The sequence below is a fragment of the Hoplias malabaricus genome, chromosome 13 (assembly GCF_029633855.1).
Source record: "Hoplias malabaricus isolate fHopMal1 chromosome 13, fHopMal1.hap1, whole genome shotgun sequence".
NCBI lineage: Eukaryota > Metazoa > Chordata > Actinopteri > Characiformes > Erythrinidae > Hoplias > Hoplias malabaricus.
In genome coordinates this window covers 26,244,413-26,263,570 of record NC_089812.1, presented here as the reverse complement: position 1 = coordinate 26,263,570, position 19,158 = coordinate 26,244,413, and the positions used below count along the sequence as shown (strand labels likewise).

The 19,158-nt window shown below is 39.6% G+C and overlaps 1 protein-coding gene across 3 annotated transcripts in view; it reads right to left on the bottom strand.

The window, feature by feature from the left end:
• The window catches only part of kcnj19a (potassium inwardly rectifying channel subfamily J member 19a), a 39,852-nt gene extending 35,058 nt beyond the window's left edge, over positions 1-4,794 (bottom strand). For 2 of the 3 annotated variants that reach the window (XM_066642319.1, XM_066642321.1), the window contains exons 1-2: positions 4,494-4,794; positions 3,432-4,339 (exon numbers count right to left, since the gene is read on the bottom strand). In XM_066642319.1, the coding sequence (XP_066498416.1) occupies positions 3,432-4,097 (666 nt within the window). In that variant the 5' untranslated portion in view covers positions 4,098-4,339; positions 4,494-4,794. The remainder of the gene's footprint in view (positions 1-3,431; positions 4,340-4,493) is intronic. The other variant, XM_066642320.1, reaches the window with a different exon arrangement.
• Positions 4,795-19,158: the final 14,364 nt, after the last annotated feature.

The following is a 19,158-nucleotide window of genomic DNA, read 5'->3' as shown; positions in this document are numbered from 1 at the left end:
CTGACCGAATTCACAATTTTATAAATATTCATCATGTCATTGATCTGTGTTACTACACTACAACACATGCATTATGAAAACATGCCATACAGCCACTGAGAATCCCTGTGTCAACAAATCCTGGCGGCTAATTGATTACCTACACATTAATAAATACAACCTATTGTGCATAAATGGATTAATCATAAAGAAAAAATATTTTGTTCTCGCCATAAACATCACATATACATTTCTTACCATTTCAGATCCATTAAATTAAGGTATGGTTTTGAGATGTCCAGTCCGATACTGTGCTTTAGTTTTTTAGCTTGTTTGAATAATACATTTCCTGCAATGTAATCAAAGCTGTACAGCTGCAGGAAGATATTCAACTTCCTTCTCTTTTGTACTCATGAAAATTTAAATCTGTACAGACAAACCTCAGAAATCCACCACATGCTGTAAATTTCTTCCCACCATCAAGATATACCTTTTAGAAATGTGGGTTTCTAATCTTTACAACAGACCATCAGACAACATTTCCATCTAAAGACTACTCTGACGCTGGTGTAAAGTACAAGTCGGCATGTTTACAACAGATGTAGCAGTGGTAACATTTTTCCATTTTGGCCAGGGTGACTCTTTAAATGTCACTGGTTCCAGAGTGACAGAGTTTGGCCACGGGTCATGTTTCCACATGGAGCAGAGTGTGGAACTGTGATTAAAACACTCAGTCTCTGATATGGCTCCACTGTCACTCATCTGTTCCACTGGATCTCTGTGACTGAGTTATGCTAATGCTCTACTAAACCTTTTATGGGATAAGACACCCACTGTTAAGGAGAAGGGGGACATTATAGTCTAACACTCAGACACGATTATCATACAAATACCAGACATGCTGGTCTGATATTAAGAAGTAATAGTCACCCAAATATTGGATGCTGTAGTTTGATAGGGAGGAAATAACCACTCTATTATCCCATTTTCACATATTGACTATGTTTTCCCTGCATAGTATTCAAAACTGTCTCCAGTTAAGTCATTCCCTAGTAATTCCACTAGTTAAACATAGGCCTATCATTAGACAGTTCAAAGGGTTATTTAATGTGGCACATATCTGAACAAGAAAGAGTGTAAACCACAAACCACAAAAACAGACCTAACACAGAAGAATATCTAAATGATTAAAATCATTCCTCCTATCATTTCCTACTCAATGTCACAGCTCAGTGAAAAAGAACTGGCAATATTCTGATACTCAGTATTGTTCAGCTTGGCATACAAATGATATCAGACCCTGTGAAGCTCTATCCAGGGCACATTTAAAGCTGAGACTAGTCACATTAATGTTTGACTGATATATGGTGAGTAATATGCAGATTTTTTTTAAACTCTTAACATGACGTCTAGTTGCCTGTGTTGCTCCTTATTTCCATTTTTCCAGTTTTATTTTGTACATTGAATTGTATTATTTTAAATGTTGATATATAATCAAAAGCATATGTGTACTTTGTGCACTATAATTTACAGTAAGGGGGAACAGAATAAATATAATCCCCCAATGACACGTGTGTTTTCTTTTTATACAATGACAGGACATTTTCTGACCTTTAAATCGTCCGTGCCTAAATGCTAAATATCTGCAATTTCCAATTATTTGTTTTTAAACAGATCTTTCTCATTAACATATTTTCGTGAGGCTATTGCAATATTTTAAACAGAGTCTGTCAAATAAGCAAAATCAATCAAAATATACATGTGATATACTGCGATAGCTCAGAAAGTCAGGAACTGCTAGATCGGCACTATGTTCACCTCTTGACTGAGTGTGAGTGAGGTAAAAAAACAAAACAAAACAGTGGATGTACATATTGTATGCTTCCATATGGGTGTTTAATGTTATTGACGTAGTTTTTTTTAATAAAAACTGACATGAGGAGTTTGAATGAGGAGGTTTTTTTCTGTTTTTTTGCTTTTATTTCTGGTTGCATGTTGTCTGTGTACTTTTAAGATCAGCAGGATGATTTAAGAACAGCATGACCAAGAACGAGCTAGTTCACTTGGTGGAGAACTGTTTTATATTTCATTTCTTCTTCCTGACTGGTCAGTTTGTGAGATCTGACAATAAGTAAAAAATGAGTTTATTATATAATTACAAATAACACAAATAGTAAAGAGATTTATAATACCTTCCGAACAAAAATGATAAGTGATCCTTGGACAAAAAGGCTGCTCCATTATGAGAAAAATGAACAGCATAATGCATCATTAACCAGCATTAACCACATGGACTATCTAACAGCCTGATTAGATGATAACTTCCTATCAACAAAAATAAAGCAGCATTTGGAAAACCTGCTCTGAGGTTTATGAACATTCAAATTAAACTAAATTCAAGAGGGAACTGAACCTCACAACACTACACCAGCCACTCTAGAACTCCCACAGAACCAGTATAAATGTTCTTTCAAACTATTTGTAGAGAATGAATGATGTAGCAATATGATATTTCCATATAAATATCAAATAAAATTAAATAAAACTATTCTTAGTAATAACATGACAAGGAATTACCTTAAATAGCATGATACACAGATATGAAAACTGTGCACCAATAATCATGTGTGATATTTTTCATATAGGTATCTGCCAAAGCTGATACACACAATTTAATAGATAAAACAAATACAAGTTTTCGATATTTTACCAGTATCACCGGAATATTCAGCTCCGCAGGGTACAATCAAAGCGTACCAATTTGTCTCGGATTTGCAATTTTTGCTAGAATTTCTTGCCGGGCATGTGTATGTGTGCGTGTAGACTCTAGCCTGCTGAGTATGTGTGTGTGTGTGTGTGCGTGTGTGTGTGTGTGTGTGTGTGTACTGGAGCATATGGTGTGCGCACTTGCAGAAATGTGTGTATGCATGCGTGTATAGTTATATGCCAGGGTTTGGGGGCCACATGTCATTTTACATTATTTTATAAGTGAAATAAGTTGATATTTTTTACACTGGACAAATGTTTGTATAATTACCTGTGCTAAATGTATGGCCAGGCTAAAGAAATATTTATGCAGAGAAAATATTCACTAGTTTACACTAATGTGTAAACAGTGTGCAATATCCTACAATTATCCGACAACTCTTGTGTAATTGTTAGCACAAGCCACGTTTTACATATTTTTTCTGGTTTTTACTCTACAGGAAATCAAAAGTACTTGAGCATGTGCAAAAGTCCATTATAGATGATATTATATCTTGGTGATATTTTCACTTAGATCAAGGATACAGTAGAATAAAAGAAATGTTAATGATAGTAGCTCCCTCTAGTGGAAAGTTTCCTTCCTGCTAAACATGAGTGAGAGTGTTGCTTTACATGTAAATATTAAGTTCAATCCGAGCAGTGGCCCGCAAAACATTTACACACACTTGTTATTAAGTACCTCTCACCTTGATGAGCTTGCATCTGATCTGTGCTGACACCATGTGGCTGTTCCTCAGGTTGCCGACACGGAACATAAGGCAGAGTTTTCCGTCTCGCTGTGAAATGACGGCGTCCTGGCTGAACATCAGCGTCTCTGCACGCTTCTTGGGCTGAGACATCTTGATGAACATGCAGCCGATGAGGAAAGCGTCCACAATGGAGCCCAGCAGCGACTGGAAGAGGAAGAGGATGATGCCCTCAGGACACTTTTCGGTGATGTAGCGGTAGCCGTAGCCGATGGTGGCCTCGGTTTCGATGAAGAAGAGGAAGGCAGAGGGAAAGTTATAGACGTTGGCCACACAAGGTGTGTATGAAGTGTCATGTCCATGGTTCAGGTCTCCGCGGATGTAGGCGATCAACCACCACATGAAGGCCATCACCAGCCATGCTACCGTGTATGTGAGGATGAAAATCAGCAGGTTCCAGCGCCACTTCAGGTCCACCAGAGTGGTGAAGAGGTCTGAAAGATATCGGCTTGTCTCTCCGCCCAGGTTTCCATGCTGGACATTGCAGCGTCCATTCTTCTCAACAAATCGCTGCCTCTTCTTCCTCACAGGTGCAGAAAACGGTGCACCTCGATTTGTGTTCACCACCTGGTAGTCCTCGCCAAATTTGCGTCGGAGTGCAGCCATGCTATTTTCTTATTCTTCTTGGTTTGTGCTTGTGGTGGTGAAAAATAAGTACAAATGTCACCGTGCTCTCAGCATTACAACACAAAACATTAGTTTACTGGGGACCAGAAAATGCAACCATCTTCTAAGACTGAACTTTGGAGATGTAGAAAATTTTCCCTGCAGGTTTCTTTGGAACACTAAAAAACAGGTATCCTGAAAATTATTCAAGCTGTAATAAAGGCAAAAAGTGGGGAAAAACACTGAAAAACATAAGTCACATTGATATTGTATTTAGTATTTTTGGTTTATTGTGCCACTTTTATGAATATATAAAAATGTATCAGAGTAGCTTGCATTGAAAGGCTGTTTGGACTGTTTCACAAAACCTTAACATTTAAAGCAAGACATACTTACAGACTTATCATTTGGCTTAAATCCACTTCAGTATTTTCTCTTCATGTTGTTCGACGTTTGTCATTTTTGGTCACCGCGTTTTCAGCATTTCAGCACCGTTTCCTTTGGTTTCTCTCAGTTATCATGGTTCTTCAGGGTGAGATTCGTTCACATGGCGGGATTAGTTTTTAAAAATCCAGGCTAGCCTTCTCTCAGGAGAAGTTTTCCCTCAGGTTTGTAGCAGCTCTTTCTTCAGTGAGTGCTGTTAGCTTGTTAGCTCAGAGCAGCGCGTGTATTTGCCTCGTACGCGCTCTGAAGCGCACTCAGCTTCGCGCGCGCTCGGAGAGAGAAGAGCTGAAAGAGGCGGAGCAGAGGAGGAGGAGTAGAATAAACACTTCACACACACAGAGAGAGAAAGAAAGAAATGGGGGGAGAGAGAGAGAGAGAGAGAGAGAGAGAGAGAGAGAGAAAGAGACCCACCTTCCTTTCTCTCTTGGCATGTGCTACGTATTTTATTTTCCTGCATTCTCAATGCCAGACCCCCCCACCACCTCCTCCATTTCACGCACAGTATTCCTGGTATTAATTTTTACCAGCAAATACCAAAACAGTGCTTTATCGACAGTTATCTTCTAACCCCGGTCCATTCACTAGAATGGCGTTTAGCCAAGACGTCGCTACCCTCAATTTCCCTTTAAAACTAAACATTTACCCATTCGTTCCCTTTCTAAATTTTCTCCATCTTATCCCTTTATATTCGTTCGCTATTTTTCATTTTCTTTTTGCTTTCTATTTCAGTACATTAAATTTACCCTTTCACAAGGCTTACTTTTTGTTGTCAGATTTTCCATTTATCGTTAAATGGACGGCTGTGAGACTGAAATTTGCTTTTCTTTCCACATTAATAAGAACACTATGAGGCAGAAATATTTCTCATTCCACCTTAAAGAGAGCCGTTAGTTGCTCTGTATTTTAACGTAAAACTTGCAGGTTGCCAGGTGCCTCTGCTGTATTATGGCGTCACGCGTCTCTACTATAAAAGGTGTTCGCGCCAGTTTTTTCAATACTGAACGAGACAATGTCGAGGTAAGACCAGAACTCCCCTTAACTCTCAGGCTGAAAATTTTCATTCACATCACGTGCCTAAGGTGTGGTTGTGTCCGAAGCCAAACTCTATTAAATATTCTCCACGTTTGAACCTGTACAGTGCACTGGTGTAGAGACAACGAAAATAACAGAACCATTTGTGAATGGCCCAAAAAAATATTAATAATAAATAAATATATTTAAACTCTTAAAAATATAACAACAGTATTACAATAATAACAGCATTACTTTTATTATTAGTATCAGTTGAAATATTATTATTATTATTAATGACACAGATGTTGTGTTTTGATTGGTTCACTCGATAACTCAATCACTATTCACATTATTAATTATTACATAATAAACTGACTAGGGGAAGACCAAAAGTCTTTTGGGATACTACATGCTGAAACATTCATTCATCCAGTTCAGGGTTGTGGTGGGTCTGGGGCCTACCCGGAATCACTGGCTGCAAGGCAGGACAGGAACACACCCTGGAGGGCCCCGCCAGTCTTACACAGGGCAACATACACATACACACATTCATTCACACACTCATACTTATGGACACTTTCATCTCCTCACAGACTGTCACCTGGAACGGGACTGAAACCCACAACCTTCAGGTCCCGGGCGCTGCGTGACTGTGACACTACAGAAAAATAGGTTCATAAAAAAGTGAGGAACATTGGTGTGACAAATTCATATTCTGTTGCATAAACACGACTGCCATGGAGACCTCCGCATTGCATTATGGTATGGTATACATTGGAGATTCTAGCGTACATTGTCTGTACACTACATTTTGCAATGTATTACCGGTATTGAATTGTGGACTACATAGGGAGTGAAATTTTAAAAGAACTGAGATTTCAAATAACACTTCAAAATGGCTGACACACTCTATAGTGCACTATTTCTGTAAAAGAGAACGATTCTGAATGTAGCTTCACATATTTGCTTTGTTGAAATTTCATGATCGTATTCATCAAAATTCCAAAATAGTCCAGGTTACAGCACGAAAAACCAGGAGCTTCAAAACATCCTTAAAAATGGTCTCATCGTTCCTGAACTCCCTGATTCTAAGGATTCAGGAACACAGACCAAGTGTTATATAATTTGTATCTACTGCAAACTGATCAAGCTTGCTCTGTGAATTAATTGACTGTAGTTGGATTATTGTCAGTATTAAATCTATAGTATAAATGTCTTTCATGTCTAATTAAGCATTTGTTTACATTTGTAGTATAATGGCTTGTGAGACTTCTGGGAGGTTGTTTCACAGAACATGCTTCTTATTCTGGACAGCCACCTTTTGAGACACTGGGCTGTGCCCTCTGTCTCCAGCATTGATATCAGCATAGAACTTGCCCTTTCCATAACACACCAGGTCTTTGCTGCCATTGAGGGTCTGAAAATGGCCACAGGAAGACACCTTATGATGGCCATGTACCAATGAAGGAGCAGGAAGGAGGAAAAATCATATGGAATCTGCTTCCTGGTCTGGTCTGTGGTGCACCTGTGACAGGGGAAAAGACATGCCACAGCTCAACAGGTGCAGAGGTTGGGTCAGTGGTGTCCAGCATGGAGAGTCTGACCATCAGTCAGTCCTCCAACAATGGAACATGGATCTATCAGAGACAGAATGAGGAGGATGTACAAAACAGCTGCTCAGTTCTTCACCAGGAGAGCAGCTGGTGAGTATGATTTGTACAAAGAATGCTGCAATCATCAGTAAACATGAACATCATATAAAACCAATACAGTGTTGCTACTCCCGGTTCAGCACTTCAGAAACTGCACTGTGTAGGGGGAGACCAGGAACAAATATACCAAATCTTATCTGATGCTTCTTTAAGCAGTGAGGGTGTAAATAGAAAAAACGATCCTTGCACTAGTTTGCCCACATCCCTGTTTTCATGACCCACCTGCCTCAAGTAATGACAGCACTTGGGTATGCGGCGTCTGCTTGCCATGAAGGGCCACATAAACACCAAAACAAACCCCCATGTCATCACAAGTCATGTTGTGAGCCATTTTAGGCTCATTCTCAGTTTACCACAGCCAACACATATTTGCTGTGACTTGTGGCTGAATTAATGTTTTTATATTTGGGGCCACTTTAGGTTCACAAGCACTTTGCCAGTATTAAGAGTAGCCCAGCATGCTGCTTCTTATTCTGCATCTGTTATCTGGGAACTGGGTTGTTTAGAATGATATTCATATGTGTCATCATAGAATTTGTAAATTTTTCAGTTTAGGTTCAAATTTAAGACACAAATAACACAAAATATTTCAGAATTAGGGGGCGGCACGGTGGTGCATCAGGTAGGGACCTGGAGGTTGAGGGTTCAAGTCCTGCTCCGGGTGACTGTCTGTGAGGAGTGTGGTGTGTTCTCCCTGTGTCCGCGTGGGTTTCCTCCGGGTGCTCCAGTTTCCTCCCACTGTCCAAAAACACACGTTGGTAGGTGGATTGGCGACTCAAAAGTGTCCATAGTCTGTGTCTGTGAACCATGAGTTTGATGTGTTCTCTCCTTGTCTACGTGGGTTTACTCTGGGTGCTCCAATCTGCTCCCACTTACAGTCCAAAAACATCACGTGACAGCAAAATATATACTGGAGTCATCACTGAGTAAAAGGTCGAAATGTACCGTATGCGTCAGTACACAAAATGTCCTTGACGCTGTACTGCACCTGGAGTGAAGTATTCTAATAGAGCACACTGCTGCAGGCCATAATTCCACTGGGGCAGAGGAGGGAGGAAAGAGCAGCAGAGAGACATCTGAGGTGAGAGGAGTCTTACTAAGAGGGAGTAACTTTAAACACACCCACAGTTAATGCTTGGAGATATGAGGTTTAATAACTTATAGTTATGACATTTAGCAAAGCTAATAAGCCTGAGGACAGAAACAGAAGAAAGGATTCTCTGTTTTATCACCATAATAATCACTAAGTGGGTAGAAAATAAAGGACATTCAGGGTCAGCTCTAGTATGTACTGTGTGGTGTGTGGATTCGGACGCAGCCTCTGTCCTTGCTCTAAACGACTGAGCAGAAGCAGTATCGCCATCTGGCGGTGAAAAGCCTCCTAGGAGTAAGCTCAGTGTTGCTTAGAGGAAAAGCATGTTTTTTTTCATTCCTTTTCTTTTTTTAAAGCCTGATTCCGAACACATAACAAAAGAGAAGGTTCTTCGCCTTGGAGTAATTAGATTATATTGACTTCACAGACATTTATCGAAGCCCTGGCTTGGTGGAGTGTTCTTGCTCTAAATTGCTCGCTCGCTCCGAGGCTCTATTGATTCCAGCTCTTTTCCTAGTCTTTCAGAAGAGTTTAAAAATTACTCTTTAAAGGTTTTTGGCCTTGGAGGTCCATCTCCAGCTAACTACAGAGCAAAGTAGCTTCCATTTCCGGATGTGCGATAATAAGCTCTATATTTGGCATTTAACAGTTCGATCATTTAATCGTGAATAAAAACAGCAATTAGGTAAAGCATATACATATCGAATATAAAAAAGTTAATAGTAAATATAAAAAAAATTAAAAGAAATAAACTTCTGTATCTGTAAAGAGACTAATTAATATGATACAATTAGTAACCTACTTACTAACATTCTCAATATATAACCGAAGTTAAAATCATGTAATACAACAGACATCAAAACCACACACACAAACCTAAAAAGTGTTACTACATTATCCGTTACATAAAACACAATGACTGTTGAGAGGCATTAAACAATACTACATACATGGCCACTAGAGTGACAAGACGTCCTCTTTTACCCGGACACGTCCTCTCTTTTAGGCTTAAAAAATGTCCGGGCGGAATTTCACAAACGTCCGGGATTTAGTTTTTCTAGAGTTTACATAGAACTTCGAGAAGAGTTTCGTTCACAAACTAGTCCCGCCCTCCCCTACTCCGATTGGTTCGCTTGAGTGAGAAGGGGGCGTGGTGAAGTAGCCTAAAATCATCTGATTGGACGATCTGACTGTAGCGCTACCGTTATTGGTCGATAACCCTCTCTGTAAACATTTAATTGGTCAGTCTGCACGTCAGTAGTCCTTGTTTACGTCAGGCAAAGCTCATGTACCTACCCTTATCTAGAGCAGCTATCCCACGTGTCCTCTTTTTCACCATCTCAGATCTGGTCACCCTAATGGCCATATAAAATAACAGAATAGCTAAAACATAGCGGAAGTAGCCAAAGATTAAATACAATGAATGATGCTATATCAGGATCTGTTTATCTTGTAATATGAACAGTAAATTACAACTCTCTGTAACACTCTCAGTTACTGCTGACTCTAAAACAGACAAATACTAAACTGTACAAACCATTGGTTAATTCAAAATGGTTCTAAGAACTCAAACAAGTGATAGTTAATAGTCTCATATACGCACAACAGTTGATAATATAACAAGTCTACCTTTGCTATTGCTTGGTTTTAGGCAGAGAGTTTCACTTGTCGTAGAGCACAGACTCCAGCTTTCTCCTAGGGATGGTATGGATCAGACATGTTACAGACTTATACACACATAAGCCAAAAGGAATCACAGATTTTGTACAATGTACAATATTTGACTTTGAAATGCAGTGGCGTTAAAGTAAATGTTACCCAATGTTTTCACTATTGACAATGTCATAATGGCTTAATAACTTTCTGTTGGCATGACAACAATGAGCACCACAAAAAGCTTTATTGACCTCGCATGTTGTTTATGTGGTGTTTTTGTCAATATATTTTCTATGAAATCTTTTTAAAGCTGACATGTTTTCAGGGTCATGTGGAAGGATATGTGTTGTTTGGTATTCATTTAAAACCACTTAATCGTTATTGTCCCTATAAATCATCTATGTTTTATGGGGTTAAAGACAAACCTTCTGCAAGACATATGCTCTCCTTATTCCAGCATAAAAAGCTTTGGTATGACTCTGGCTGTGTGTAATGTAGTGTGATAGTGTAGTGTGTAGCTGTCCCTAAGGCCAGTGGAGTTTCAGCAAAGCTGTAATAGGACCCGCTGCTGACGACGTAAAGTTGTGATTATGTCATTCTGATCACACCCAGGAATCTGCCCCCATCAGGAATCACGTGGAGTCAGACAGACGTCTTACTGGCAGCTCTACTTCATCTCCATGGGCTTTTTATTAAACTGTATTTATAATTGCCAACAGCTAAAGACGTCTCGCTGCTTTCATTTCCTTGATCTCCAGGCTTCTGTAAATAATGGAGAGATCACATAAAGGAACTGAGTGTCTCTCTATTGGATGGGTCTTCTTTATTTTCAGCACAAAAGAGAATTAAATGCATCCATCAGTGGGACTGGGTGTGAAGGATTATTGAAAATATGAAGTACTAAAAATGCTGAGCCGTTGAGCAGCCAGTAATTTTTGTCATTTGTTTGTGTGTGTTTGTGTGTGTATGTGTATGTGTGTGTGTGTGTGTGTGTGTGTGTGTGTGTGTGTGTGTGTGTGTGTGTGTGTGTGTGAAATAAATCTGAGACAAAGACATTAATTCCACCACAGGGTCTTAAAGAGAACGTCGACGACTGTGGGGAAATGCTGTTTCAAGTTCCATGTTTTTTTTAAGGTGGAACAGTGTGTTTGAGGAGAAAAAAATGACTGTTTTTGGACGTGGCTGACATTTAACTTTTCTGTACGTTTTTATTCACTGTTTGAAATCCCACAGAAACTCATTTGTAACTCGAGTTGTTTAGTTTTGTAGCACTTTCAGTAATGCAGTTAGCCGTCTCCTGAGTTTGGAGACATTTCCACCTTAAGTGATCTAAAACAGAAACAATACGAAAATATCAACCACCTATGGAGCAGAAACAAAGCAGTCCTCATTTCGGTTCAGAGAGAGAGAGAGAGAGAGAGAGAGAGAGAGAGAGAGAGAGAGAGAGAGAGAGAGAGAGAGAGAGAGAGCCTAGCATACACGGCAGAGGCAGTTTGTTTTTCTACTCATTTACAAAGAATGGTTTCGAACACACTAACAGACTGGAGAGCAGCCAATGGTGAGGAAACATCTGAATATTATTAAAAGTGATTTTTGATTACAATTGTGAACTACATTGTGAACTTTTAATTTTTTAGGTTCTTCTTAAATGAAGGGTCTCACGCTACATCCTGTAACATTTTGTAACTTACATACTGTAATTTTGACTGCACTCACCCATATCACCTTACCTCATCCCAAAGGTATTTAATGGAGATTCTTCCCTCCACAGAACACAGCTGCACTGCTCTACTGCGTAATGATGATTACTCCCAGTACCACTACCATTAGTATTATTAAATCGAATTATTATTTTTCATTATGAAGCCAATCATGAAACTGGATTGTTATTCACTTGCTCACACCCTCACTCCTTCACAAGTTCTCTCACTCACTCCCATTTACCAGCATGGTCCACAAGGGGCACTATTCAGCGATTAACATCAATGAAAGACTGCGTTCTACAATTACTGAGCAAATTCTGCCACATATTTACATAAATGATCAAAATAACTAAATACAGTAGCATCATATTTTCCTTCTCGACCTGGGCTTGAATTTTATTTAGTTGTCTTTAAGAACCCATGAGAGAGAATGGATAAACTGAGTTCAACTCAATTATAAAGCAAAACAGCGGGAATAATTACACTGAAAACAACCACACCACTGATTAATAGTTAATAAAAGAGGAGGAATGTCTTGTAATTGCAGAGCGGCTGTTATGAGTGGACGGATTGTGTGCCCTTGGATATAATTGCTGTAATCCAATGTTCCACTTAAGAGAACCATGCAGTTACGTTGAAAAGAGCACTCAGCTATACTCAGTCTATGGTCAATATATTTTTTCTTTGTCTTGTATTAGAATTTATTTCCCTGAGGGCCACTTTTACAGATCAGGCACAACATTAAAACTAATGACAGGAGGAAATGAAAGTGAATAACTTTCATTAACTCATTACATCCCACACCCCTGCTGATATATTAGTTCTCGAAGTTGGTGTGTTGGAAGGAGGAAAAGCAGGTTGTCCGTCCTAAGAGCACTTTTTGTAGGTAATAACCACTGTATAAAAGGAACACCCCACAGGACTTGCCATTTTCTAAATGCCCTGACCAATATATGACCATTATAATTTATAATTATAGTTCTAGTTCTAAATTATAATTTAGAACTAGACAAATGTACTATTAAGACCAAGAACTGACAGTTAATTTTCTGACATTTCATGGGCGCAACCCACGTACTCAGCTCTACTGCTCATTCCACAACTGCATGTTCCTTACAAGTGTGGCACCATTTAAAAGGGAAATTAACAGGCTTTCCAACAGTATAAGATTTATTACCAAGAAACATTGTTACAAGAAATAATCTACCAAACACAAATTTCCTTATGTTTTGTGCGAAGGTATATAAATATATATAGGCTTACTCTGCAGAGGGAAATTTCCGGTAGCTGTACATGTTATTTATTATTACACTTATACAGCGCCTTTCTAGAAACACAAGGATACTTTACAATCAACACTCAACAGTCAATCCACACACACACTGGCGATGTTATGAACATATACCTTACTCATTAAGTTACCTTTAAACATTTTATAATATCAGTTACATTTCCCCAGCTCTCCACATGAAACAAATCCTGTCCAAGTATGGCTTAAATCATGAATTCTTTGTTATATTTTCCTTTATAATTATAATAATAACTTTTCTTGTTATTATTCTTGTTATTAGTAGTAAAGTTTTTATTAAGAGTTATATTTGAAAGTCTCTTCTGATTAATTGAGTTGTATTGTGCTTCATTCAAAGGGCAATCCAGACTGAAACACTCCTTATGACTTCAGTGTGAATGAATGGCTGAGTCTATTGTGATATCACAACAACAGTTTTGTTTTTCTTCACTGTTTAGTTTCCAGCATGGATTATGGCGCAAAAATAAACATTTTGGTTCAAATATATATTTGACAACTGTGTTTTCCAATTATATGAGCCCTTTAAAGACTAAGACCTAAGCTCCAAGTCATGGGCTGATCTGACTTCCTCCTACTGAGCTGATTGATCTCTATGGATTCTGGGTATATTCCTCCACTTCCATGGTTGTCAATCATCCACATCCTCCCTTGTTATACTATTACAACCTTGTAGCTTTCCCACTGAGAAAGGGAAAGAAAAGAGGAAGAATAGGGGAGAACTGGGGGGTCTAAAAGAGCATTAATGCACTGCTCCTTGAATAATACATGAGCGCAGAAAACTGATAAGCATCTATATGTCATATGACCTGCTGGCTTTCCTTAAATAACATACAGGGTAATGGAAACAGTTTTCCTGTCTGTTGTTTGTCTCTCTCTCTCTCTCTCTCTCTCTCTCTCTCTCTCTCTCTCTCTCTCTCTCTCTCAGGTCCTTTCTGTTTCATACAATTAATCAATGTAAATATTCTTTCTTTCATTCATTCATTATCTGTAATCCTTATCCAGTTCAGGGTCGCGGTGGGTCCAGAGCCTACCTGGAATCATTGGGCGCAAGGCAGGAATACACCCTGGAGGGGGCGCCAGTCCTTCACAGGGCAACACACACATTCACTCACACCTACGGACACTTTTGAGTCGCCAATCCACCTACCAACGTGTGTTTTTGGACTGTGGGAGGAAACCGGAGCACCCGGCGGAAACCCACGCAGAAACAGGGAGAACACACCAACTCCTCACAGTAACCCGGAGCAGGGCTTGAACCCACAACCAGGTCCCTGGAGCTGTGACAGAGACACTACCTGCTGCACAATCATATGCTCCACTGCAAATATATTTTATATTCATTTATTTTTTTAAATATTTGAATGCTCTCTCATGAATCGTTGAATTAAAACATAAATGGAGGCACATGGTTCTTTAATCTGTAATGAGACCCTGAGCACACTTACACAATCTTACACCCATTACTCGTGGGTGGCTATGATAACTTAATTATACACTTCCACCCTTAGTCTATAACATAGTCTCACACACACACACACACACACACACACACAGTCAAATGGCCTCTTATTTCTTAACACACATTTTGTAGTTTACAATTACAGACTGTAGTCCTTCTGTTGCCCTGTAGCTACATACTTTGGTTGCCCATTTTCACCTTATATCTTTAATAGTCAGGACCACTGGCGGACCACCAGAGAGCAGGTATTATTTGGGTGGTGGATTATTCTCAGCGCTGCAGTGGCACTGACATTGTTGTGGTGTGCTGTGTGCTGGTTTGAGTGGATCAGACACAGCAGGGCTGCTACAGTTTCTAAACACATTTAAACACTCACTGTCCACTCGGTTAGACACCTACTATTGATGCATTGTTGTTCCACATTGTAGAAGTAAAGTCAGAGACAGTAGCTCCTCTGTTGCTGCAGAGTTTGGTTGTTTTAATCATCCTGTATGTTATGGCTGATGAAAACAGTCCTCGGTATTGATAGATAGGTAGTAGATGTGGACGCTCATCTCTGCAGATCCTCGATTTAAATAGTTAAACAGCAATAATAGCTGTGGGTTTTCTGAGAGTCAACAGGAAGGAAGAGCAGTGTAATATTTATTCCACAGTCGGAAATGAAGCCCTGAAGTTGCAGCTGCAACTTTTCCTTCATCCCTCCCTCCTCTCTTTTCTCTCCTTCTTTCTCTTCTTTTCTCTCCCTGTTTCTCTCTCTCTCTATTTCTTTCTCCACTCTCTTTCTTTGCCCTCCCATACACACACATTTCTTTGCCCTCCCATACACACACATTCTCTGCTCTTTGCTTTTCTCTCATTCCTTCCTCTCTCTCTGTGTCTCCCTCTCTTCTCTTACTCTCTCTCTCTCTCTCTCTCTATTTGTCTTCTGTTACTCTGAGAGAATAAAGAGGAAAAGATGAAGGACCCCCACTGTGAGGCACTCATCAACTCCATTGTGGAAAGAATTCAAATAATATTATCTCTTTCTCTCTCACTCAGTTTACGGTTTGATAAACCTACACACACACACACACACACACACACACACACACACACACACACACACACACACACACACACACACACTCACTCACTCACTCACTGACACACACACATAGAGAAACATATATTAAATATATGCTGAATATCCATTGTCTATCTATGTACATGTATGTAAGTATAACTGTAATTGTAACTGTTCAAACAACACCATGTATCTCCATTTTTTCCTGTCATTTTCAATGAAATTAGAACATGTCAGCAGCTCTATACACAGTATAAAAATTGTCCTAGGCTTGGACCAATAGAAATGCAGCAAAATGACATCTCTTTGCATGAACATATAAATAAAAATGCTATAAATGTTCAAACAAATGTATAAATGTTTAAATGTATGAATGTCTTGTAAAATCACCACTTTAAAGAGGATAAGTATTCATTTGTTTTCTAATGTTTTTGGTTCTGACAGTTTTCACAAAGGTTACTTTGTCCTGAAGTGTACAAAAATGAACATTAACACACTTTATTTTCATGCTTTTCTGGGGGCATGAAAACATAGACTTCCAATGTTTGGAAATGTAGACCTACCCTGACACCTAAAGTCTTCACTTTAATGTTTAATGATTTACGTTGATGGGACCAGCTTGTGGTCCTCACAAAGAAAAAGAATAACTCACAACTTGAATGTTTAAACAGGGGTTAGCCCACACAGCATGATATATTCCTGGCACACACACACACACACACACACACACCCTGATTGTCCCAGACTTCTTTAGGGCAGCTGATATTCCCTGGACAGTCATTGTGGGAGCTGCAGATTTGATGAGGATGATCCTAATGCATATTAAACACTGCTCTGCCTTTCTCACTGCTACTATATGTTATAGTAAAAATGAATGGGGCAAAGAAAGAGAGTGGAGGAAGACAAAGAGAGAGAGAGTGAGTAAGAGAAGAGAGGGAAACACTGAGAAAGAGGAGGGAGGGATGAGAGAAAAGCAAAGAACAGAGTGGGAATGTGTGTGTATGAGAGAGAGAGAGAGAGAGAGAGAGAGAGAGAGAGAGAGAGAGAGAGAGAGAGAGAAAGAGAGAGAGAGAGAGAGAGAGAGAGAGAGAGAGAGAGAGAGAGAGAGAAACACTGGAAAGATTGAAAGGGGATTGAAGATCAAAAACCTCAAAGCCCCCCACAAAAAGCCCCCTCACTCTACAGGCCCACTGAGCCTCTGCCTTTAACTGCCCTTCTCCAGCTGCTCAGCCCCTTCAGCGTGAATGAAATGGTGGGCTATTTGGGCAGTGAAGGAAGTCTTGGGAAAGGGAAGGTGGTTCTGAAGAGTGGGTCCACAAAGACAGTCTACCATTCAGAACATCTGTGGAACCTTTCTCTGTCAGACCTTTATCTGACCTTTGAAACTAACTGTGTTTGTGAACCAATCTGCCCTTGTGCTGTTTTCTTTTTCCTGATCTGACTGGTACAGAGTAACTGTTTAGAACAGAGATTTATAGTCAGTGTTTACCAGGATTAACAAGGACCATTAGCACCTAGAACACCTCCATTACAAGTCTGATACCCCCTTAAAAACCTCACCTCCCCCTTCATAAACCGAACATAGCAAAACAGAGGCACCTGTCGTCTCTGGTTTTTAAATATCACCTGTATTCAACTGCTGCCCCTTTTAAGGTGGAACTGAGCATTCAGTTGAGAAGCTTAGGCACTGGAAATTCTACACCATTTAAAGTGGTGTGTGGAGGAGATGAACAAGCAACCTAATCCTCAGAATGTTAATGTTGCCCTATTTAATGTGAAACTGAGCAGTCAAAGAGGAAACCTGGCACCATTTAAGGTGGAATGGAGAATTTGAATCAGATACTCAGGCCCCAAAATGTAAGTGCTACCCAAATTAAGGCTGAACTGAGCGTTCCAAATAGAAACATAGAACCTTAGAAATGCTGCATCATTAAAGGTGGAACAGAGAATTCAAACAAGACCTTTAGGACACAGCATTCCTGTAATTCCTGCACATTTAAGGTGGAACTGAGGCGCAAATCAGACACCAGAACGTATGCATTATTTTTAGGTAAAACCGAGAATTCAAGCAAGATCCAAAGGCCACAGAATGGAAATGCTGTCCCATTTAAGGTGGAAACACTTATTTGTCATTCAAGAATCAATTTCCTGATGACTCTTTTTGTTTTGGAGGATATTGGATTTCACAGTGAAGCCCATATTTCACTGTAATTTTATTTAATGTATTTTATGTTTCAATTTAATGTCAACTTTATCACTTTTTGGCTGAAATTATTGTGAATGTTCCATTTCATCCAAGTATTCATTTCAGTGAATCACTATAAAGCAGAAAACATGACGACTGTGAGTCTTTGAGTCAATAAATAACCAAATGAAACTCATTCACTCCGTCAGCTCCAGGCACTTCAGGGAACTTCACTGTATACTTCAGGAAGTTTATTCTGTTGGTTTCAGATTCTGTCCACTTTGTTTTCTTCTAATCTGCTTCTTTTGAGGGTCAGTCTTGATTCAGCAAAAGGCTAAGTCTATTTCTAATTACTTTAGCGGCTATTTGAGGAATGTTATTTTTTTCCCCCTTTAGCTAAAATGTGTCACAGCCTCTTCATTAATCTGAGAGAACTGTGTTGTGCTTTCAGATGTGCACTCTGTCCTCGTTTTGTTGTGGCCCGGAGGGATGCAGTCATGATCTTCACTCACACACACACACACACAGAGAGAGAGAGAGAGAGAGAGAGAGAGAGAGAGAGAGAGAGAGATCACTGAACTAATATAATGAAGACAGTACAAAATTATTGTTAGTTCCTATAAACCATCACTGATTCATCCAACAGGGCCGCGTTTCAAAGAAAGATGAGAAGTGAAAATGAATACACCCTTTTATGTACTAATGTTTCATCCAGAGAGAGAAAGAGAGAGAGCGAGATAGAGAGTGAGCGAGAGAGAGAGAGAGAGAGAGAGAGAGAGAGAGAGAGTGAGCGAGAGAGAGAGAGAGAGAGAGAGAGAGTGAGCGAGAGAGAGAGAGAGAGAGAGAGAGAGAGAGAGAGAGAGAGCAATATTCGTCACCAACTCATAGACCAATTCACTCACAGAAACTGATTCCATTCATGCTGTGTCATCTACTGAAATGCAATTTTAAATGAACGCAGCAGGGGACCCTCAGGGTCTTCAAGGGCTTCAGAGAAACATAATTATTTCCAAGAACTAGAAAATACATGACTAATATTGAGCCATTTTTACTTAATAGACTCATTATGATTAATGTATTAAAAATCAAAGTGTTTAAGTAATTCTCTTCATTACACATTTTAGTGAGAAACTCCTGAAAGGACAAAGGGAAATTATGCACTCCGGTTTCATCCCTCTGTGTCACTGCTGGATTGAGAATAGTCCACCAATCAAATATATCCAGGCCACAGAGTCCTGTGTCCACTGATGGTGGAAGTAGAGGATGACAAACACAAACTATGCAGCAACAAAAGAGCTACTGTCTCTGACTTTACATCTACAAGATGGACCAGTGTGGTAGGTGTGTCTAACAGAATGACACTGAGTGGACACTGTATAAAAACTCCTGTGTCCGATCCACTCACACAAGCACAACACACACT